At 44.3% G+C, this 24,294-nt stretch overlaps 1 protein-coding gene across 2 annotated transcripts in view; it reads left to right on the forward strand.

The window, feature by feature from the left end:
- Epg5 (ectopic P-granules 5 autophagy tethering factor) overlaps nucleotides 1-24,294 on the forward strand; it is a 99,642-nt gene that overhangs the window by 70,030 nt on the left and 5,318 nt on the right. Inside the window, exons 29-43 of one of the 2 annotated variants that reach the window (XM_006973857.4) lie at nucleotides 634-790; nucleotides 3,212-3,406; nucleotides 4,695-4,908; nucleotides 5,476-5,624; nucleotides 6,302-6,503; nucleotides 7,010-7,082; nucleotides 7,692-7,798; nucleotides 9,644-9,819; nucleotides 11,771-11,956; nucleotides 12,897-13,106; nucleotides 13,685-13,829; nucleotides 17,282-17,524; nucleotides 20,189-20,405; nucleotides 20,995-21,210; nucleotides 22,989-23,103. In XM_006973857.4, coding sequence (XP_006973919.1) covers nucleotides 634-790; nucleotides 3,212-3,406; nucleotides 4,695-4,908; nucleotides 5,476-5,624; nucleotides 6,302-6,503; nucleotides 7,010-7,082; nucleotides 7,692-7,798; nucleotides 9,644-9,819; nucleotides 11,771-11,956; nucleotides 12,897-13,106; nucleotides 13,685-13,829; nucleotides 17,282-17,524; nucleotides 20,189-20,405; nucleotides 20,995-21,210; nucleotides 22,989-23,103 — 2,605 coding nt within the window. The remainder of the gene's footprint in view (nucleotides 1-633; nucleotides 791-3,211; nucleotides 3,407-4,694; nucleotides 4,909-5,475; nucleotides 5,625-6,301; nucleotides 6,504-7,009; nucleotides 7,083-7,691; nucleotides 7,799-9,643; nucleotides 9,820-11,770; nucleotides 11,957-12,896; nucleotides 13,107-13,684; nucleotides 13,830-17,281; nucleotides 17,525-20,188; nucleotides 20,406-20,994; nucleotides 21,211-22,988; nucleotides 23,104-24,294) is intronic. The other variant, XM_015992683.3, reaches the window with a different exon arrangement.

The raw sequence follows: 24,294 nt of genomic DNA on the forward strand, positions 1-24,294 counted from the left end.
GCCGGCTGGCCAAGCTTGGGAGAGGAAGTTAGCTTAAGATGACTCCACATCACGGCAAGCCACTGATCCCTGCAGCAGATTGGGAAGGATCAGGTTAGCTGCAGGCTGGTGTTTTCATCCCTGGGAAGGCACTAGAAGTGAGCATTAGAAGAAAGTCTTAGGAAAGCAGTTGTAACTTGTTTGTTTTCTGTGTATTAGAGTTTTTCCTGCACATAGGTACTTGTGCCGCTTGTGTGCCTGGTGCCCATCTCACCCTCAGGCATATTGTGAACTTTAAAATGTAAAGAGATCACATTCTTGTGTTTAAAAATGTAAGGAATACAAAAGTCAAGGAACTATGAATTACATACAATATATGAAAAACTTTAATAAGTGCCAGAATGCTAATTGGCTCTTATAATAACAGCTGACTTTTATTTTCCAGAGGGGCATATAAAATCATTACTATGTATCAAAAGTGAATTTTGGGGTAGTTGACAGATACACATTTATCACATGTGTATTTTTAAAGTGTTATTTGCATAGGGCTCTGAAGACTCTTACAAATATTGCCTGAGGAGTGAGAAAAACAGAGACAGTTGAGGCTATGGATTATTTACTATAAACAAATATTGTGTTCATATTTCCCCACAGGGCTTTAGTGAATGCTTATAAGTTGCAGCCTACGCCTGGGGTTCAGAAGATTGGCATCAGCCTCTTCTTTACTGTGGTGGACTATGTCAGCGAAGAGACCCAGCGCCATCCTCCTACGAGGCAGTTCTTCACGTCCTGTATCGAGATCTTGGGACAGGTAAGACCATTCCCCGCTGTCAGCCACATGCTCACACAGTGAATCCCCGGGGAAACTGACTAATACAGTCAGAAGTCCCTGGAGAATGGTTGGCTTCCTGTGACACTGGTAGAATTTTTGTTATAGAATGTTGCTTCTTCTACAAGAGAGATTAAATGATTCATATCTGAAAAACTAGGGGGACATCAGATTTTGGCATAGGTTGTTAGTATCACTAACAATAACATTGCTCAAGTTCCTTTATCATTTACAAAATAGCTTCTAATTAATTTTTAAAGTTTGTCCTCATGCGGACTCTGTATAGTTGATACCATTCCTGTCTTGAAAATGATCAAGTGGAATGGATTCGAGTGGCATAGCCTGTAATCTCAGTTACTTAGGACCCAAGTTCAAGGCCTGCCTAGGCTACAGAATGAGTTCAAGGCCAACCTGGGCAACTTAGTAGGACCTTGTCTCAAAAAGTTAAACAAGCAAAAAAAAGTAGGGACCATAGCATGCATGAGAGACCTTAAGTTCAATCCCCAGTATTGCTGTAAAAATTTTTAAAAAAGAAGCAACTGGCCTCTGAAAGATGAAGCAACTCCCCTGAAGTATGCCCCTGTGGGTGTTGGGGCCGAGAAATGAGCCAGGGCTTCTGGCAGGGTTCAGTGCTGCCCTCTCCGACTGCTGCTGCCTCCCAGGTGCTGTGTCTGCCACCATCTATTTATCTGTTTTAACAGGGCAAAGGCAAAGTATCCCTGCAGATTTATAGATGTTATGAAGGAAATCCACTTGTTTGAAGAATATCAACCCTGGCCACATATTTTCATGCAAATTTAGTTGATCCCTTGGGTCCCCATTAGTGGGGATGCCAACCAGATAGAGCTGCTTGTTGCTGTTGTTTCTGTTTTCCTGGGGTTTTAACTCAGGGCCCTGCCTGTGCTAGGCAGGCACTCCACCACTGAGCTGTGTCACCAGCCGATGATCCATTTTCTAAGAACTTCTCTTCTCACCATACGGCTAATAAGTGCTTATTATGAGCCGTACAGTGTAGAAAACAAAAAACAAGCAAATGTTCTCGAGATTCAAAACACCTGGGGGTAGTAGAACTATGGCTGTGATTTGAGTTGTAATCATGCTCTGTCATTTTATCTCCACATGGGTACTTACACAGACACTTCAGACAGGCATGTGCTAACTTATCTCCGGTGCACTTAAGCATATCTTCTAATTTCCCCTTGCCAGTAAGTACAGGTCTGCCTCTCATGTCAAATGTCTGTTCCATGATAAAGACATGCTCTAAGGTATTATGCTCATACTTTTTGGGTAGTTTGGTAGGTTTCTTTCTCTCTTTTTTCTACAGTAAGACTGAAATAATTATTCTTACAATATTTTCTTTAGCATTCTTTTCTGAAAATGTGATTGCTGTATCAAAGGAATTTGATGTAAATGTGTATTTAAAGTTTATGGTACTGGGGATTGATCCTTAAAATTTGGCTAATCTGATAAGGGAAGTAGAATGCCATCACTTTCAAAATTTGTATTGCTTTCGTGTGTGTGTGTGTGTGTGTGTGTGTGTGTGTGTGTGTGTGTTGGTGATTATTTTATTTTCCTTTGTACATTTTTGGGGTTTTAATTTGATTGAAAGAGTTCTTTGGATGGTTATTAACATAGCATTTGGAGAGCAATATATTTTTCTAATTCTTTTTTTTATACTTTATGATTCTTTGTAGTTCACTGAAGCTGAAATTTTAAAATAGTCATACCCATGAGCCCTGCCTATTATTTTTGTTATGATCATCTTAGAAAAGCCTTCCTGACCCTGAGATTGCTTAGAGAATCACTGAGATTCTAGTGCGTCTTAGCCTTTGAACCACATTAATTCATTAATATTATTTGAGATGGGGGGGTTGTACTTTGTAGCTCTGGTTGTCCTGGAACTCATTATGTTGACCAGGCTGTTTCCTTTTTTTTTTTTTTTTGAGACAGGGTTTCTCTATGTAGTTTTGGTGTCCTGTTCTGGATCTCACTCTGTAGCCCAGGCTGGCCTCGAACTCACAGAGATCTGCCTGCCTCTGCCTCCCTAGTTTTAGGATTAAAAGTGCATGATTTTAGATATCTTCTGATTTTATATTTTCATTTACAGAAATTATTTTACCTTATTTAGTACCTTTGAAGATTGCCTGCTTAAGAAAAGCAGAGGGGCTGGGCGGTGGTGGTGCACACCTTTAATCCCAGCACTCAGGAGGCAGAGGCAGGCAGATCTCGGTGAGTTCGAGGCCAGCCTGGGCTACCAAGTGAGCTCCAGGAAAGGCACAAAGCTACAGAGAAACCCTGTCTCGAAAAACAACAACAACAACAAAAAAAAAAAAAAAAAGAAAGAAAAGAAAAGAAAGAAAGAAAAGCAGAAATTGAGTGACAGTTCCCCTTTTATGTCCCCAGGTGTTTATCAGCGGCACTAAATCGGAATGCAGGAAGGTGCTGCAGACCATTCTGAAGAACAGGCGTCTCTGCTCTCTGCTCTCCCCTTTCTTCACTCCCAATGCTGCGCCGGCTGAGTTCATCCAGCTGTATGAGAAAGTGGTGAAGTTTCTAAGTGAGGACAACAGTGATATGATTTTCATGCTGCTCACCAAGGTACTAATGATTCCTCCTGGGAAAAATCAGAAATGACTGTTGCTTCCCATGACAAGAGGCCCTTTCCACATTGCAAGATCTTTGAATAGCAGACCTTACAGCTTCCCCTTTGTGGGCAGGGCACTGGCTGTACTGTAGAGACAGTCTTACTTGACAGAGTGTGACTTTCCAAAGCACAGCTTCCCAAGCTTTGTTTTTGTTTTGTTTTGTTTTTTGAGAAAGGTTTCTCTGTGTAGCCCTGGTTGTTCTGGATCTCGCTCTGTAGACCAGGCTGGCCTCAATCTCAGAGCTCCACCTGCCTCTGCCTCCCGAGTACTGGGATTAAAGGCGTGTGTCACCACTCTTGGCCCAAGCTTTCTTTAAAAACTTAGTACAGTCATGAAATATTCCTAAGGAGTTTAATAATCCTTTTAAATGTATCTTGAATTTGCTCCTACATTGTTTGATCTGTGAGTTATTGTATGTCAGACTCATATTTTGGATAAGCCTGCTCTAAATAAGCTTCCCTTATCCTCATCTGAATAGAAGACTGTCAGAGCAAGGCAGTGACTTAACCAGTCGAGAATGTCAGCACCTTCAGTTACACTTCTGTGACATTTATGAAGCAATGGGACTCGAGCATTTTTTTAGGGCAACGAGACTGAGCCCAGTCTATAACAGAGGTGAATATATTTTTATGGTATGGAACACTGGAAGATTCTGTCAGTCTGAATGTTATAAACTTAGGTAGGTAACTAATGCCACTGAAAAAGTGGCTGTTAAATAAGGTCCATAAAGTGGCCACTTGGTTCTGACACTAACAGATGAAGGACAACTCCGAAACTCTGATGAGGTCTCAGAGAGGACACTTATAAAAAGACAGAAATGTATGGAATTTTCAGAAAGAGAATGGAATTGTAAACCATAGTGAATGGTTAGTCAATGGGTGTTTTTTTGTTTTGGTTTTGTATTTTTGCAATGTGAGGTGTCAAACCAGGGCTGTGAACATTCAAGGTGAGTGCTCTGCTTCTGACCATGTCCTTACCCAATCCCAAGTAAGATTTTATATTTCAAAAGAAGGTTGTTGAGTTGAGGACATGACCTCAGCTCAGAGAATCAATAGAGATGGTGGCATCATGGTTCCCATCAGTTATATTCAGTCATGTACTTGTGTGTACATTTGAGTTTCCATGTTTGTAGACAGGTAACTGCAAGATTGTTTATGATTTTTAAATATGCACAGACCTCTCTACTTCATCTAATTTTCTAATGTAAATAAAACTGCTTCTTGTTTCTGTTTCTTTTTTAGTTCGATGTTAAGCAATGGTTAAACGCCACTAAACCTCCTCTGTCTGATCGTACCAGGCTTCTGGAGTCCATTCACTTGGCACTTACTGCCTGGGGCCTTGAACCAGATGAAGATATCTTGATGCCATTTAATCTTTTCTGTAAGCACTGGACTCACCTTCTACTCTACCAGTTCCCTGACCAGTACAGTGACGTTCTCAGGCTGCTGGTGCAAAGTGAGTGTCTTCATTTGTTACGACTGATAAGATCTCAATGAGTATCTGAGAGCACATTTACCACTCTGGAGATGCCATCTAAACATGTTAAGATGAGGCTAGAGAAATAGTTTAGCAGGCAAAGTCCTTGCCACCCAAGCCTCATGACCAGAGTTAGGTTCCTAGAAACCATGGTGAGGAGGGAACCAGCTCTCCAAGATTGTCCTCTAGTGTCCGTATAGGGTGCTGTGTCATGTGTGCATCCGCCTCACACTTAACACACACACACACACACACACACACACACACACACACACACACACACACACACACACTATTACCATTTCTCAATCGCAGTACGAGGGTGAGGTCACCCCTCCCCAGCCTTCCAGCCCCAGTGTTTTCTGTGGAGCTCACTCCCAGTTAAGTCACTTTTCTTGTCTCTACACTTTGGTCCCTTCTACCACACAGCCCTTCAAAGTTGGTTAGATCATCATCATTGATTTGTGAAGTACACATGTTTTTTGATTCAGGTTGAAAAATTGGTTTGGGAAGAACACAGACCTGATGTCTCTATCGCTTCCCTAGGCTCTGCAGAGCAGTTACTGAGTCCTGAGTGCTGGAAAGCCACTTTGAGAGCCCTGGGCTGCTCTGCCCCAAGCAGCCAGCAGGGGGCAGCTTCTGCAGAGAGCTCTGTGCTTCACAGTGCCTCAGATGTTCTCTTGTCCGACAAGCAGGTGTGTAGCTTCGGTCTCTGACAGCTGTGTGTGTGCTGTGTGTGTGTGTGTGTGTGTGTGTGTGTGTGTGTGTGTGTGTGTGTGTGTGTGTGTGTGTGTGTGTGTGTGTGTGCGCGCGCGCGATGTGTGTAAGAGCTCCATGTCTTTGACCTTTGCTTCTTCTGCCCACTTTGCCTGGACTGCTTTTCTCCTGTGCTCCTGAATGAAGCTCCATCCCTATCTGAGCAGAATGAAAGCTGGCATCCCCCTGTACAACCTTCCCGCCCACCTAAGCACATCTGATTACCTGCAGTTGTAGCATCCAGGAGACCCAAGCTAAAGTACTTTGAGTTTGAGACCAGTTTGGCCTATATGAGACCTTATCATCACAAACAAGCAAACAAAAAGCAACCTCAAAAATACGGAAAAAGGAGACTATACCCGAAATAAAGATTCCATTGCCTTTAGAGTTTTAAACCTACTAGTTTTTTCTGTCTCTTTGTAGTTCTGTCAAAAGCCCATGTTTCCATCCCAAACTGTCACAGCACTGTGCTAAAAGGACTTGAGGGCCTGGCTCCGTGCTGAAGTGCTTTCCTAGTGTGTTGCATCCCCAGCAACTTGAAGAAGACAGGGCTGGGGATGATGCTGCACCACAGCAGACCTTTAGTGAGCAGTGTTTGGTTGGTCATCTCTTCCAGGTAATGGAGACCATCCAGTGGCTCTCTGACTTCTTTTATAAGCTTCGGTTATCCAAGCTGGACTTTAAGAGCTTTGGATTATTCTCAAAATGGACCCCTTATATGGCTGATGTGAAGACATTTTTGGGATACCTTGTGAAAAGGTTGATTGACTTAGAAATCGCCTCCTTGGCCCAAGACCCAACTGCCAGCAGCAGAGAAGGTATTGTGCTTCCAGTGTGGTGGGAACTAAGTGCTGTGGCTTCCATTAGAAGAAATTCAAGTAGACACGCTAAGAGATCCTTCTCAAATGTCATGGTGATGGAAGAGAAAAACCATGGTATAGGTGTGAGCTCGTGTACTCATCATACCTGTATGATTTCACAGCGAATACAGGATGCTTGCTGTGGCTTGTCTGTGCCCCTCCTTAGTGGGGTATGGTACAAAGAGGTGTATTTCTCTAACCTAGGTTAGGACAGTGTTCAGAATATGAAGCATATATCTTGGGACATTATAAAATTAGCTATGACATTGTGTTATAATAAAAATTAAATTCAGTTCGTTGTAGGAAATGAAAAGAGAAGCCTGCATAGTTGTGCCAAGCATAGCATTTTGTACCAGCGAAGGCTTATGCAGAGTGAGGAGCAGTAGGTTTTGTACATCTAGTATGAAATGTAGCCATGGCCAGAGTGAGACCCTTTCTTGTGTCTAACGATTGTGCTGTTTCAGTGCTAAGATCCCTGCACTCCCAGATCATCCAGCTTTTTAAGCCCTGGATCCTGGTTTTAGAAGACAGTGAAAGGTAAATAGTTTTTCATATACTCAGATTTCTTTGGAATTTATTTAAAGTTCTAATGATATTTAGTACAGGTCATGATGATTTCACAGATTTAATTTTTAATATAGTGACATTTAAATTGATAAAATACAAAAGTCAAGCCATTTTTTGTTTATATAATTATTCATCTGGGTGATCAGTGATGTTATCTTGATATTAATTTTGGAACAAAATGAACCACTAATTTCCAATTTTCCATGATAAGGAAGTTGAATTTGTTTACATACTTAATTTTTAAAAATAAAGTAAGTCTACAAATATAGGTCTCAGCATTTTCTGTTAACTCAGCTATTTTCAGAATTAAGTTGTGCATCAGATGATTGGGTTGGGAATGCCCCCTTAATCATGTAACTCTGAGGTTAAAGGAAAACACTGTTTCATGAGCAGATAAGCTAGAGAACCTAGTGCTGGCCTGAGGAGAAGAGGGGTCAGTGTTAATGGTTGATGCTACATGTTGTCGTTGGCTTTCAGAGCTCCCAGCTTGGAAGTGCAGAGTGTACTCCAGGCCCGTCCTAGACTCGTAACTCTACCATATACACTTCCTCTCTAAGCCTGTGTTTCTTTCCCGTGAAGCAGCCAGCAGCGACATTACCCCTGGCTGGAGAGCGATGCTGTGGTGGCCGCCGGCATCGTACAGCTCTTCACTGACTGTGTTGGCTCACTGCATGGGAGTTTTAAAGGTAGGGAGGTGTCATGGGGTGCCTGGTTGAGCCTTCCCTTCAGCCTCTCCATCCCAATTTCCTTGTGTTTTCGTCTTCTTGTCAACTGGAAGACAAAGAAGCTGACAGGAGACCGGCCTCTGCCACGGTTCCTGTCCTGTGAGGATGCTCTGAGTTGCATAGTACGACCCACTGAGCTTTGCCTACTCTCAGCTTCTCAGGAGCTTTCCATATGGCAGAGCTAATTTATACCCCAACTCCAGTAAGATATAGGAGTCTTTTTTCCTTGCATTCCTCCACTTATCTTCTGTGTTTTGTATTCTTTTTGTGTGTGCCCACCTGCTCACACCTTCGTGAGAGCTGGGTTGAGCTAGCTGCCTCTGCCATGCTCCCCCTTACTTTGTGTTTTGTCCAGGGTCTCTCACTGAACCTCTCTGGTTTGGCTTGACTGGCTGGCTGGCGAGCTCCCCAGACTTGCCTGGCCTACTCTCCAGTACTGGGGTTGCAGCACCACTGCCCACACCCCCCTTGTATGTGGGTGTTGTGTGCCTCAACTCAGGGCCTCGTGCTGACCCAGCAGCACTTCATCCACGGAGCCATCTTCTCAGCTCTCCCCTCTTCAGTGAAAGGAATCCTAGGGCTAGAGAGACGGCGCAGCAGTTAACACTGGTGGCTTTTCCAGAGGACCTGGGTTCAATTCCCAGCACTCCCATGATGGCTCACAACCGTCTGTTGAGTCCATTTCCAAGGGAACAACTCTCTTCTGACCTTTGTGGCTACTACATGCCTGTGGTGCACAGACACATGTTGGCAAAGCACCCATCCACATAGAATAAAATAAATTAAAAAGCCAGTGTGAAGTGATACTTCACTGTGATTTTAATTTTTTCTTTACATTGTGTGTGTGAGATTTACATGGAGGTTTGTTGTCCTTTTTAGTGGTTGCTGCCTTTTAAGCCACAGCTGTCCAAATGAGCAACTGCAGCTCTGCAGCTACCAGCATTGGTTAGGCCGCAAATGCTGTACCGAGGGAAATCTGTTCCCTCCGGCTCCAGCTCTCGCAAAGCTAGGGAGGGAACTTAGCTAATCCTCTGTCCCTCTAAAGATCTCAGGATTCAAAGGTTAAGGTGGAATTCCGCTCTTCAGAGGCTGAATAGCAAGTAGCTCACCTCCTCTCCTTGCTGGAGTCCTCCAAAAGCCCTCCTGCTTCTCCTCGCCCCTCCTTATAAACCCTTTCCACCCGGCTCCTCCCTACCACTTCCTGTCGGCTACTTGCCGCCTCCTGACCACAGGTGAATTTTATTTAATCAAACACATCTTTGCATCATTAAACAAACATGCCAGAGCATAAACGGAAGTAACACACCTTGGGATAATATCCTACAACAGAGGTTGGAGGACAGCTTGTGGAAATGGGCGCTCTCCTTCCTCCCTGTGGGTTCCGGGAATCCGACTCTGGTTGGCAGGCTGGCAGCCAGCTCTTTCGGCTGTTGAGCTGTCTTCCTGCCCTCCTCTGGTTTACTTTTGCATTTCTGTGATATTCAGTAATGCCGAGTGTTTTTGTGTACTTGTTGATTCTTTTCATTGTTTCGAGACCTGTTGGGATATTTTCTTTTGAGGAATTCTTTCAAAATGCTAACTGAAGAAAGAAGCGCTGATGGGGTGAACTGGAGGCAGGCGAGGGCAGCAGGCTCTAGCTATGTATTTGGGTTAAAAAGCCATTTTGAAGTTGTGAAGAAAAAAAGCTAACCACTTTGCAAAGACTTTTAAGTTCAAGTTTCTGTTTTATGTAAGCATTTCTTTTTCTTTCCTGTCCTTTTTTAAAGACACCAAGGACTTGAACTGTATTTTCTTTTTACATTTTAGACAAGCTATTGCCAGGTGACGAAGGAGTCCTGCGGTTGCACCTGCTGCATTACTGTGAAGCATGCACAGCACCCAAGATGCCAGAGTTCATTCTCTACACTTTTCACAATGCATATCAGAATCTCGAGTGGAAGGACCTGCACCCTGACCAGAGGCTCATGGAGGCCTTCTTCAAGGTTGGTCACTCCTCGCCAGTGTGTGGGCATTCTCTTTCACTCTCTGGTGCATACTGTAGAGAGCAGCAGCCTGTGGAAGTCATGTCTTAATGGGGGATTTGAACATATCTATTAGGCCAGTTTAAAAACACAGAGAAAAACTGCCTCTAACGTGGTGGTCATCCTCTAGTTTTAGGAATGAAGTTGTGAGATTCCCTAGTTTACCGAGTCTTGCTCAGTCCTGGCTATTGTTTATTTTTATAAACATTGTTATAATATTGGCTAATATTGTCACTCCTTGTGAGTGTTGTGTGAAAGCAAATGTGAATTAGTACTCAACTGATTTCAGCAGTTATGCAACTGAATGGTTAGATTGTAAGAGCGAAAATCATTGTAACAACCAGTGACACATTGTGATCATAGAAGGACCTGGAATAATCTTAAGGAAGGGCCACAAAATGTGCGTGCGAATCTTTGCAACAGAAGCCATAGTTCCAGGAGCCCCAGGGCGACTTTGGCAGCAGCCAGGTTGATGTACGTTTTTTCTGCTGTCAGAACCTCCTCAATGATTTTGGCTTGGCTTTTTATAATTGTTCCAGTTCATTAGTCATCATTCATTTGTGTTTTCTCCTAACTTAATGTCATACTTATTATAGTTGAGTCATTTAAGTGCTTTAATTGATACAGATCTATGGTTATTTATGATGATTACTAAGACACAAATATTATTTACAGTGATTAGTAAAATGTACTGGGGCCCTCTGGTGTTTTGTTGTGAAGCCCTACCCAGTACTGTGCTTGGAAGCCACTCCTCTGCAGTGGAGTTTCTAGGAGGCTGGTCCTGCTTAGCAGTTGAGGCATAGGTCCTGAGCAGACGCTTAGTCACCATTGTGAACATGTGAGAGAATGCTAGCTTAATGCCCTGTAAGGCGGCATTTCCAGTGAGAGGGATGCCGTCTACGACTAGCTGAACTGTGGAACAGTCTGGTAAGGAGTGATACAGATTCTGTCTCTAGGAGTTTTAAGGATTAGATAGCCTTGGCCTGCCCAGAAGCTGAGAACATTTTAAATTGCAAGCCTGATGGAAAGGCTAGAGAACAGATTATAAAAGGGTAAAGAATTATCTTCCAAGAGAGAGCAGATATGAGTCACCACCAGATTCCAGTCTCATCATTATTTTATAAGTAGTGTAGAGCTTTTAATATTAATCTTTAAAAGAATGATTCATACCACCTAAATTTCTTAAGGTAAACAAATTAGAAACATTGAAATAGGCTATAAAATAAAACTTTCAGATTGATATGTACTTTATAGTGCACCCACAAGAAAACTTCTGAATAGAATTTAAGCATTAGATTTTAAAGATCAGTCATGTGGAGACATTTATAATACAACATTACATTGGAAGTTCATATTAATATTATACATCCTAGAGTGGTAGTTCTCCAAGTGTGGTCTCAGGAACATTATGAACATCAAAGGGAATTTGCACATCCCTGCTCCCAACACATCCACGGGAAGCCAGCAGCTCTTGGGTGTGCCAGCAGCTGTTCTGATAGACACTGAGGTTTGGAAACTTCTGATCAGTAGAGCTTTGTTCCTGCTCCAGCTCACCCAAGGTCCCGACATTGCTGAAGCTCCAGGGTCTCAGTGACAGGGAGTTTCCATCTACTTGGGGTCAGGGAAGGTCACTCTTCTCTTTAGAATTATCAGCGTGGACAGTGAAGTACAAGTAGGCAAGCTCAAGAATGCACATATGTGCTGGACCTGAGAGGAAGTTATGTAAGGTGAGATTGTCAAGGAGTAGTTATGGTCTGGGGAAAAGCGATCTCTTAAAACATGCACAGGATATATAACATGCATAGGATATATAAAAACATGTTTAGGATATATATACATATATACACACATATATTATACACACATACAACATACACACATACATACATACACTGTTTTTTGTTCACTTCAGGTGGAACGTGGAAGCCCCAAGAGCTGTTTCCTGTTTTTGGGGGCTGTACTCTGCAGAGTCAACTGGGTTAGTGTGCTGTCCGATGCCTGGAATCCCAGTCCCCTTCCTGAAACCCAGAGCATGGTTGTCTGTCTCCTTTTCATGATGATTTTACTGGCAAAGGAAGCTCAGCTGGTCGATCAGACAGTAAGTCTGGGGAGTCTGTAATCGCTTTGGCTCCTTAGTACATTGTTTGCTCCTGATGATGTTGCCCTCACATAGATCGGGATGAGTAGATGGTCAGTGTGTGTGCATTCGGCTACATGCTTACTTTCCTGGACAGCCCGTAGTCTAGTTCTAAATAATCCAAAGAATCCTTTCGAATTAGAAAAAATTATCTCGTTAATTCTTAGTTGAGTGTGCTTCTTGAAGTCCATGTTGCTGTGTACACACAAGTCCCTCTGAATTCTTGTAGATCTTAAGGTACTTTTGCCATGACTTCACTTGATGCTAACTTGGGTGTGTACCTCCTTGGTTCCTTAACTATTCTGCTCCTACCCTAAGCTGTTTGCCCACAGATAACTAGTATAGATGAATTTCTGAATGGTCTTATTAAATATAAAAACATGGAGCCAGACATAGGGGTGAGAACCTGAGAGATCAGGGAAATAGGGAAGGCCATAGCTAACCTCACCTCACCAACTCCACAGCTTCCAAATGGGAGTTACTTTCTGTCTACCCACGCCTATATGCCTTGCTGTTCTGCCATCCGATTTGCTCTCTCTGTCCAGCTACATATATCACTTCCTCTTCCTGCCCAGCTCTGTCACTTCCTGTCTGTTTGTACAGACCTCTAGACCTCCATGGATAACTAGTGTTGGAATTTAAGGCGTGTGCCACCACACCTGGCTCTGTTTCCAGTGTGGCCTTGAACTCACAGATATCCAGACAGATCTCTGCCTGCCAAGTGATAGGATTAAAGGCGTGTGCTACTGTTGCCTGACTTATTTGTTTACTTATAATGGTTGGCCTTTTCCTCTGATCTCCATGCAAGCTTTATTTATTAAAGCACAAAATAAAATATCACCACAAACTAGAGACATATTGCTGAGGAGATGAATGTAAAGCAACCTGTCTTCCTTTTTAGGATTCACCTTTACTAAGTCTTCTTGGACAGACCAGCTCACTCTCATGGCATCTTGTGGACCTCGTGTCCTACCAGAGCGTCCTGGGTTATTTCAGCAGTCATTACCCACCATCTGTCATCCTGGCCAAAGACTGTTCTGCTGAACGCATCGTGAAGCTCTTGAAAGTGTCTGCGGGACTCTCTGTTCCTGCTGATGGCCAGAAGCATCGTGTAAGTTGGGAGAGTGGTTTAAAAGTTGGTGTGTTGTTTAGGACCAGAAGTCAAGCATGTGCTAGTAAGGCTAGCCCTGAATCTCCTGACTTCACCGCAGAGAAAGCTGGGGTGTGTGCCACTGTGTGCGCACGGCTTCCTGGGTCCTTTGGTTTGGCTTTTCTCGTTTATTTGCACTGACTCAGGCTGACTGGAGATCAGAGGGGTTGAAGATAATCTGAATGTCTTAGTCTGCAGAGTGGCAGGGAGGGTGATGAGCGTAAGCTGGAGGTTTGAGTTAGAGGGAATGTGAACGTTTTGGGGAAGTTTTTGACAAGTAAATCACTGTTTGGCTAATGGCATAGTTGATGCAGTTTTGTGGCATCCAGGCATTCTAGTCTCTATGCCACCACTGTTTTGAATAGCTGCAGACACATCTCCTGGGCCATCTAGATGAGGCCTTCTGTGGCTTCCCAATCCATCCTCTTCACTCTGCCCAAGTGTTCAGTGCTGTGCTGTGCTCCCCAGAGGAGTCAGCTGACATTTCTTGCTCAGTTCATTTACTGACGGGTCTCTCCCCCCCCCCCCCCCCCAATCAGGACATAGTTCCAAAGTGCCAAGCTTTCACTCGTCAGATGGTTCAGTTTCTCAGTGCCCTGGAGCAGTCTGGAAAAGTAACCTTCCCAGTCCTGGAGCAGGAAATATCTAAGCTCTTAGATGATATCATTGTCTTTAACCCACCCGGTAAGTGACCAGTGGAAACCACATGCCCGTGCGGGCAGTGAATCCGTCTGTGTGTTAGACTTTGTGAGCTGAGGGAGATGGTCAAGACCATGAATCCTGATCCGACAGTCAGTGCTCTGCATGGCAGGACAGCCCTGGGGGCAGGCAGCAATGTTACAGTCTGAGGAGAGGCTGACCCTGTCAGGTGTGGCTGTGAAGTGACCTGGACTGAGGTTCAGGCCGGATGAAGTGATGAGGTGACAGGAGGCCTGGAGGAAGCGGCGTTTGTAGAAGATCTGAGTCACCTGCTGGCTTGTCAGGACTTTATATGGAGAGCTTTGTTGCCAGCAGGTCAGTGGACGGACATCCTGCCTTCAATTAAAAAAGGAAAACACTGTGGTTGGTGACTCCCGTGACATCTGTGCCACTGCTGCACCCTCGTACCTTGCAGGCTGGTGGGTCACTGTGGTAGGCCACAGGGTTGGAGCTGGGCTGGTGGTCACTTTTCTCCTCTGGTAGCTCGCAGAGTACTTTCCAGCACCATGAATACTAGTCAGTAGGGGTGAAGTTCCTAGTTAGGCACCAGCTTGACTTCTCTGTGTTCAGTGATGTGAGTTAAGTGTTGTCCTCAGTAGTCGGAGCTTTCTTTCCATCAGGTGTGGAGAACAACAGCAGCCTTGGCGATAGCCTCTGATGTTGGGGGTTTCCGTGGGGCTCCTTGGCCAACAACTGAGGTTTTGGCACTGAAGGTTTTACTTGGTAGCGTGACTAGCATTGCCTCTCCCGTTATTTGGTGACTCCACTTAGACTCCTTTCATGTATGTTGTATCTTAGGACGCTTCTATAGTAGTAGATTTCCGTGTGGTTTTCCTAAGGCCTTTGGTGTTAGTTGTCTCTCCCCATATTCCTTCTTTTACTCTGCTCTCACATCCCTCTCCTTATTTAATCTTCCTAGTCTAGTTTCCCCTTATCTCTCCATAACATTATGTTCTGTTTTCCCTTCCCTGGGAAATGCCATCCTCCCTCCTGGTCTTTTACTGGGTACCTAACCTCTGTGGTTATTCAGATTATAGAACACTTACTGAAAGTTTAAATGCTACATCCAAATATTAAAGAAAACAGGCAACATTTGCCTTTTGGAGTGTAGGTTACCTCAGGATGATTATTTCTAGCTCAGTCCTGCAAATTTCATTATTTTATTGACTATATTCCATTGTGTAAATGTACCACATTTTCATTATCCATTCATCAGTTTATAAAAACCTAGGCTATTTCTAATTTCTGGCTATTGTGGATAGAGCAGCAATGAACATGGGCAAGTTACTCTTTAATAAGATATAGAATCCTTTGGGTATATGCCCAAATATAGTATGGCTGGATCTTGAGGTAAATGGTTCCCAGCTTCCCAAGGAACCTCCACACTGATTTCTGTAGTGGCTGTACCACTTTGCACTCCCACCAGCAATGAGTACGTGTTCCCTTTCTCTAGCCATTATGAGCTGTCCTTTGTTTTATTGCTCTTGGTCATTCTGACTGGGGTAAGATGAAGTCTCAGTACTTTTAATTGCATCTCCCTGATGGCTGAGGATGTTGAACATTAAGTTTATCATTTGTGTTTCATCTTTTGAGAACTCTGTTTAGTTCTGTTCCCCATTTTTAAATTTGGTTGTTTTCTTGAGGTTCAGTTTTTTTAGTTCTTACATTATAACCCTCTATCAAATGTGTAGAATGTCTCTGGCTTCAGAGTTCCCATTGAAAAATCCGACGGGTACTAACGTTCCTTCCTTTATGTATGATTTGGTCTTTTTTCTCTTGTAGCTTTGAATATGCTTTCTTTATTCTGTAATTTAGTGTTTTGGTTATGATGAGTCATGGGAATTTCTTTTCTGGTTCTACTTGGTGTTCTGTATGCTTCTTGTACCTTGATAGGTAATCTCTTTAGTATGGGGAGATTTGGTTCTATAATTTTGATAACAATATTTTCTGTGCCTTTGACCTGAGCTTCTTCTCCTTCCTCTATACCTATTATTCATAGGTTTGGTATGATTTCCTGGATTTTTTTAGATTTAACATTTTCTTTGACTGAGATATCCATTTCTTCAACCTTGTCTATTGGTGAAATTATTTAGGCCACGCCACGTAGTTAAAAGGGAGGTTTATTTTGTGGGGTAACTTACAAATGAAGGGATAGGTAGGTTGCAGGGTTTGGGAAAGGCGTAGCGCAGTCCGGCAGTGTTCTCTGGAGAACTCTGCTTGGTCTACCTCCAGCATCCAGGATCCAGGAACCAAGAGAGCCGGCGCATCCGGATCTTGGATCTTCAGGGTCCTCTCTTGGCCCCGCCTTATAGGCGTGACAGTTACCGAAGCCTCAGTAGGGGTTGGAACTTCCAGGTCAAAGCTGGAATAGCTACCCACTACACTTGTCTTCAAGACCTGAAATTCCCTCTTCCATGTCTTTTAACTTGTTGGTAGACTTACCGTCAAGCTTTTTCTTTGACACCCTGAGTTTTCATTTCTATTTTTATTGTAGTTTGGGTTTTCTTTAGTTATTCAGTTTCTTTGTTAAATTATGCTTTCATGTCTTGAATTGTTTTCATTATTTCTTTCAACTGTTTCTGTTTGCAGTTTTCATTAAAGTATTTATTCATATCCTCTTTAAGGTCTTTGAACATATATAATGGCAATTTTGAAGTTCTTATCTTATGCTTCAGCTAAATTGCTTTTCTCAGGACCTGTTGCAATAGGGTTTGGCTTCTGGAGGATGGATATTATCTTGGCTATCCATGTTTGTGTTTTTGTGCTGGGATCTAGATATCCGAAGTTCAGACGCTTGGAGTGTTTATTGGTGTGGATATCTGGTCTGCTCTGTGTTGGGTGGTTGTTCTATTGTTTGGTTACTATTGCCTACTCTGGGGTCTAGCCAAGTGCGGTGACTGTGGGGTTCCTGGTAGAGAGTGTTTCCGTGGGTTGGTGGGCATCACAAAAGAATGGAGATGGGTTAGCAGAGAAGGCTGAGAGGGAAGCAGGAAACAGCTGGAGGGACCAGGGTCTGCACCAAGAGGCAGAATCCCCAGGAAATGGAGGGGAGGTGGGAGGAGGGGCCTCCTACTGCCAGGCTCAGGAGGACTAAGAGTAAATCTGGAGAGACAGAAGGACAATAAAGATCGCTTACCTGAGTCCCAGCCCAGTGACCACTGGGTCCCTTGTAGTGAGAGTGACTGTGGGCTTGCAGGTGTCACAAAGGAATGGAGACTGGCTGAGAGGGGCTGTGGGAGCTAGGGCGTCGCTCTCTCACACACTTATCCAGGGAACTTGCAGGAAGGAGTTCCTGACTTCCTGTCCATAAAATTCAGTCCTCATCAGACCATTTCTGCTAGTCCCTGAGTCACGCTAGGAGAGTGAAGACCCTGAGAGCAGCTGAGGTACCAACAGATATCCCAGTGTTATGAGTGCGTGTCTATCCTTGCCTTTAGACATGGACAGCCAGGCCCGCCACATGGCCCTCAGCAGCCTCTTCACGGAAGTCCTAATGATGATGAACAATGCAACTATCCCAACAGCTGAATTCCTTGCTGGCAGTATTCGGACCTGGATTGGCCAAAAAGTACACGGGTTGGTAGTGCTGCCCCTTTTAACAGCAGCCTGCCAAAGCCTGGCATCAGTCCGCCACATGGCAGAGACCACAGAAGCCTGCATCGCTGCCTACTTCAAGGAAGGTAAGAGGACCCTGTCTCTTTTCTCATTGCAGTGGCCTTTTCCAGGAAGGGGAAAGCCTGTCATCAGGGAGCTTTCCACTCTGTGGGAGTCCGGCTCCCACCTTTTGAAGGATTCTTAGGGGGAGGAGGAGAGAGGGATAAGAAAATATCAGAAAGAGAGACCTACTCAACAAGAAGAAAGACAGAAACACAGGATGGCTTCCTGGGGGCCTGATTCAATACCCAACAACCTCTTCATTTATTTAAAAGGGCTTTTTATAATATGCCAAGGGGAGAGGCAAATGACCTCCTCCTTGCAAGATCAAAGCACACTGTACAGCCAATTCTAGACCCTTCCAAACACCTGGTAACCACGCTCATGGTCAAATCATTCCATTATGCAGCCCTGCTGGGTAAAGCAAGCTCAGATTCTCAGACCTTGAGTAAGTTCTCACTGGGAAGCCTCTGTGGGTCTTTACACACTCTTCCCAAGTGGCATTATACTGCTTTCTGCCAGGAATTTCTCATCTCATCTCATTTCATCTTCTCTCTCTCTCTCTCTCTCTCTCTCTCTCTCTCTCTCTCTCTCTCTCTCCCTCTCTCTCTCTCTCTCCCTCTCTCTCTCTCTCCCTCTTACCCTCCCTCTCTTTCCCTCTCTCCCATCCTCCCCACCCTCCTCTCTCTCTCACACACACTATATATATGATAGAAATAGGCTTTTTTTCTTCTGCTAGAGAGCTAGTCAACATCAGACCATGTCTTTTGGGTTCAATCATATGTTCCAAGAGAGAAAAACTCTAATTTGTTTTTCACATTGCTTTAGAGTGTCCGACCAACCATGTTATTATTATAGCAAAGTCAGTTTTCAAAACAAATGCTGTAAATCAGAACTTATATAATAATAATGATGATTTCTTCTTTCTTACCACTTTTAGTGAAAGAAGTTTTCAGAGATCTTTTTATTTCTTCTTGCCATGCTGTTTATTAAGATTTATTTATTTTTATTTTCTGTGTATGAGTGTTTTTCTTGTATGTCTTTATGTATAGCACATCTGTACTTGGTGCCACATAGGCCAGAAGAAGGTGTTGGATCATTTGGAGCTGGGATTACAGATAGTTGTGAGCTGCTATGTGTGCTGGGAATTGACCCTAGGTCCTCTAGAAGGGTAGTCAGTGCTCTTAACTGCTGAGCCATCTTTCCAGCCCTCTTGTCCTACTTTTAAAACTATTCTATAAGGATCACTTTTTTTTTTTTGTTCCCCATCCTTTCATTGTTCTTCCTCCCAGTAAACTCTGGAGACAGTAATTAAGAATTGCTCAGAATAGCCCTTCTCAACTCTGATATTCAGGTATGAATATTACTACAGATAGCAAGAAAGGAAGAATACCAGAGTGAGGACGTAGAATGTGCCCATAGCCTGCCCTCTCCCCTGCCTACTGTGGAGGAACCTTGTACGTCACCATGCACCTACCTTCACTCCTCCCAGAGGGTTGAGAGCCTTCAGGATAACACTCGTGATTCAGATTTGTTTGTGTTACTAAAATCAAAATGGTTTCCACTAGCATACAAGCTATACTTTAATAAGTAAAAATGTCCCAGCACTCGGGAGGCAGAGCCAGGTGGATCTCTGTGAGTTCAAGGCCAGCCTGGGCTACCAAGTGAGTCCCAGGAAAGGCGCAAAGCTACACAGAGAAACCCTGTCTCAAAAAACCAAAAAAAAAAAAAAAAAAAAAACGCTTATGAGAGATTGGATTTATTTTCTTAGAAAAGCCTGTGTTGATTAAAGTTAAAACTCTTTGGTATCCCGTAGATTCTGATGATCATCACATAACGAGAAAGGTGGTTTAGAGATACATAGTCTTGAGTTCCAAATTTTTGTGACTCCTTCCTAGTCAAGTAGCATCTGGTGGAGGCTCTCTAGTCTAAGCTTCAGGGCATCTCTCACTTTTCTGGCCTCTAGGCGTGCTCTAAGAGTAATGTCTTGTGTGAGGCTAAAGTAAAAACAGTCATTAGGACTCTTTCTCTTTTTGTAATATTTTCATTGACTATTTGGGACAGTCACATCATGCACCCCAATAACACATACTTCTCAGTCCTCCTAGGCCCGCACCCCCCCTTGTGATGTCCCCTCTAAAAAAAAAGAAAAAAGAATAATTAAAACCCCCACAGGTCCAGTTTGTGTTGCCACATCCTCACTGGAACTTGCGTGGTCAGTCTCCCAGTGGCCAGCCTCCTAAAGAACACTGAATCCCTCCCCACCCACACTCCCGCCAGAAGCCATCAGTCATGGAGAGCTACACTTCAGCATCCTTATCACAGTTGTTGAGAGTTGTCTTCCATGGGTTTCTGTCTAGGCTGTTCTTTTGGGGTGGGGTGAGGTGGGTGTGGGGGTTGTCATAGAAGCCTTCTCTGTCTCTTTTTTTCAACTGTAAGTCTGCTGTCATTGATGCCATTTCAAAAATAGCTTCCTTCCCCTTTACAGTCAGCAGGAGCATGGATCATGGATTTCCACATGGTTTCTGGCGACAGCATGGACCACAGAAATCCACATGGCCTCTGGCATCACCATGTGCTACCAACCTCAGCATGGTCTCTGGTGGATGTACAGACCATGGATGTCAACACAGCCCATTATTATGGACACGCGTATATATTGATATTTCCTCTTGGTGTTCTTTTCTTAGGCTCCCTCAATCAAAATTTAGGATGGGGCCCCATTCTGGTGTCCCTTCAAGTTCCTGAGCTCACCATCCAAGAGTTTCTGCAGGAATGTTTAGCCCTGGGCAGTTGCTTGACTCTCTATGTCTACCTGCTTCAGTGTCTAAACAGTGAACAGACTCTGAGGAACGAGATGAAGGTGCTTCTCATCCTAAACAAGTGGCTGGAACAGGTGTACCCAAGGTATGCTTACCGGCTGGCTGCTCCCAAACTTGTATGTGCTTCATTTGGAATTCCCAATTTACATAAGCCATTCAAGAGCCCAGAACCCAGAGATGCATAAAAGTCAAACAGGCCTTCAGGGGCAGTGGCACATGCTTAGGGAGACTCTTCTTAGTTGCTGAGCTCATTTTCTGAGCAGACCTTTTTTTTAAAAAAAATCTCCTCACACAAGTATTTGAGCTTGTTGTGTAAGTAGAATATTAAGTGACAGAGGACATGTAGTCCAGTGTCTGGCATGCAAATGGTAGCTGTTACAGCCCCATTGCTTTATTAACATTTGCTAACACACTAGCCTTGGTTTTATTTTCTTTAGTTTTAATTTCTTAAATTTTGTTTTTATTTACTTAATTGTGTGTGTGTGTGTACTTGTGGGTTCCTGGGGATCAAACTCAGGACGTAGGCAAATAACTCCACCCACTGAGCCATCTTGCTAGCCCTGGCATATGATTTTAGAGTCATGCATTTCTCCCTCCTGTGAAACTCACCTGTGAGTTCCTGTTGGACGTGAGTGGGAAAGTCCTTGGTTTCTTTTGCTCTGGCTCTCCCCCAGCTCCGCGCAGGAAGAAGCAAAGCTGTTTCTGTGGTGGCATCAAGTCCTGCAGCTGTCGCTGGTTCAGATGGAGCAGAACGACTCGGTCCTGACAGAGTCCATCATCCGGATCCTGCTCATGCTGCAGAGCAGGCAGAGCCTTATGGCCGAGGAGAGGCTCAGCTCTGGGATCCTGGGGGCTATTGGCTTGGGCCGGAAATCGCCCTTGTCCAACAGGTGAGGAGGCACCTGCGCTGCTCTTCTTGGTGGGCCTCAGACAGCCGCTCCTGGGAGAGGTGTGATGTTGGAATAGGCTTTTGCCTTAGGGTCTGTAGGTTTTCTGGAAAGATGAAGGCAAATGATCAGAGTCTGTTTGCATCTTTATATTCTAAAACACATGCTTATTTTTTCTTGATTTAACACAACTTTGTTTCAAAGGTCAAATCATACCTTTTGTTCATGCTGATTTCATTTTGGATTTGAGCCAGTGATAATGAATTAAGCTATCTCAGTCCTTTGTTTCATTGTGGTCACTTGGTCCCCATCCTGTGAGTTTGGGAATGAGAACCTGTGGGGGACTCAGTGTAGAACTGTTCCATCATCATGGTGGCCTTAGTTCAGTGAGTAAGAAGTAATGAGAGACAAACCCGTTTTGTGCTTAAAGTCCCAGGGCAGGGAAGGGTTTGCCAGTGGTCCACCCTTCTGAGTGAAGGCGCTTTCTTACTTACGGTTTCTTTCCCTCTCTCCTTCCCTTTCCCCCCCATCACCTCCTTCCTTCCATCTCCCTCCCTCCCTCCCCCTTCCTCCCTCCCTCCCTCCCCCCTCCTTCCCTCCCCCCTCCTTCCTTCCATCTCCCTCCCTCCCTCTCCCCTTCCTCCCTCACTCATGCTCAACACTCCTCTTTCTAATCTATACCCCAGCTACATCATGGCTTTCTTTTCAAATCCTTGTGATTGTGGAAAAGAGGTCTCATGCTGTGCTGCCATGCACTGTGTGGTAAACTTGGGGACCTCTCATCCAGACCAGATGACCCCATGTTTGTTTGTGATAGAATGTGACAGACACAATTTTAGTTTTTCTTAATTTTGTTTGTGTATCTTTTGTTTGAATCAAGTGCTCTTCTTGTTTAATTATGGTAATATATTTTCTACAGTAACCACCTTACTATGTATAATTCAGTGACATTTGCAATGTTGTCGCCATCACTAGCTCTAGAATATTTTCATCACCCACAAGGAAGCCCTGTAGTCTCCCAACAGTCATTTCCAGTTCCTTCTTCCCCTCATCACTGACAACTGTTAATTAACTTCATATTTAAATCCTCCTTAGGACATTTATAAAAATGGAACTGTATACTATGTGGCCTCCAGTGTCTGGAAATGCTTTCCAGAGTTCATCTGTGTTGTAGCATGTGGCAGCAGTTCTTGCTTATTTTTATTTCTGTTTTTGTGGTGCTGAGAATTGTACTCATGCATGCTTGACAAGTACCTCACAACTGGGCCACGTGCCTTTACCCCTTTGTGCGGCTGAGTGGCACACACCCGAGTGTGGATCTGCCACATTTCATTGTCCATTAAGAAGCCGATGGACATTTGGGTTCTTCTGTCTGTTGCTGCTGTTACTAGTGCTGCTCTGAACATTCGTGCATACATTTTTGCTCATATCTGTTCCTGGTTCTCATGGGTACATACCCAGGAGTGGGGTCGCTAGATGACTTGGCAACTCTGTTTTCCTTATTCAGGCAGTGCACATTGTCTTCTGTAGTATCCCCACGGTTTACAATGTCTATGTCCCAGCTCTTCTATGTCTTTACCAACACTTTCTTTCTTGAATCTGAATGGGCACACACTCTTTGGGTAAGTACGGAAGGAAAAATTAAGTAGGGTTTCCCTGAAGAGGTTAACTACAGGAAGGATCTGGAAATGGAGTTATGTTGTTTTCTTTTAAGATAGGGTTTGTATTTATAATGTCCACTTTAGCGGTCACCCACTTCTGACCTATTGCTAAAACCCCAGGTTCCGTGTGGTTGCCCGAGGCATGGCCGCCTTCCTGTCAGTTCAGGTGCCTGCAGAAGACCAGATTCGTCTGAAGCCTAGCTCCGAATTACATCTGACTCCAAAAGCTCAGCAGGTCAGTGAGAGCAGCCGTACTGTTGGAGGTCTCCTGTGCACCTGTCAGAAGGGAGGTGGCAGTTCTAGCGGGTACCGTCCAGGCCTCAGGCTCCACGTAGTCCAGGGCCGGTTCCCTTGGTGGGCTTGTCTCAGATCTTGAACTGATTTTTCCAGGGACCAGACTGGAGCAGTGAGGAGGCAGGGCCAGGGCAAGCTGGTCTAGGGCTGAGTTTGGGGAGTGTGCTAAGTGTGCTTCCTGCTGCCAGGGCTGGCACTGCACAGAAAATGGCTCCCTCAATGGGAGTGACAGTTGGCTGAGCTTTCTCTTGGGACCAAAGCAGTGGTTCCTGTTCTGTGAGACTTAAGGGTGACCAGCGTGCAGCTGGTGCCTGAATAACCAGCAGAATAGTAGCTACTAGAAGTCACAGTATATACTGAACATGTGGATGACTACACGTCCGTGGTCTGGTTCCTGTAACTTGTTTTCACCTTGCCATCTGGCTGACTGGGTGTAGAGCCATCCTTGAAATAGTGAAGTAGTAGTTACCATCCTTGAGTGCTTGCTCATGCCAGGCTATTTTAATGTGAGTGAGTTGACATTTTGTTCATTTCATCCTCATAACAACCCTAGAGCAGAGAGCGGTGACTATTCTGATCTTGTGGAGGAGGAAATATGAGAGAGAGAAGCTAGGTAATTTGTCCCAGTTCACACAGTAATAGGTACTGGGCCTAGGGTTCACATGGCTGATCTGTCTCTAGGCTGCTCCCCATTTTCCACTCTGCAGGATGTCTGTCTGTGGCATGTGCTCAGGGAATGTGAGGATCAGAAGCCAGGTGCATATGTACCTTTCTTTAATCCCAGCACTGGAGAGGCAGAGGCAAGCAGATCTCTGTAAGTTTAAGGCCAGCCTGGTCTCCATAGTGAGTTCCAGGACAGCCAGGGCTACACAGAGAGACCCTGTCTCAAACAACAGCCAAACAGAGCAAGGATCAGTTAGTATAACTGGTAGATTTTTCATGGGGATCAGGATCTCAGGATATAAGACATCTGGCACTAGTCACCCATTGCTGGAGTCCCTAATGTCTTCATGAAGTCTCACAGATGGGCAGGTGAGCCCTGTATGGGCAGATTGGGAGTCAGTTAGATTTATTTTGTGATGTATTTGGGGAGTTCTCCACTCTCCTGTGGCCCTAGGACCTGGAGCATCAG

Source organism: Peromyscus maniculatus, chromosome 19 (assembly GCF_049852395.1).
Source record: "Peromyscus maniculatus bairdii isolate BWxNUB_F1_BW_parent chromosome 19, HU_Pman_BW_mat_3.1, whole genome shotgun sequence".
NCBI lineage: Eukaryota > Metazoa > Chordata > Mammalia > Rodentia > Cricetidae > Peromyscus > Peromyscus maniculatus.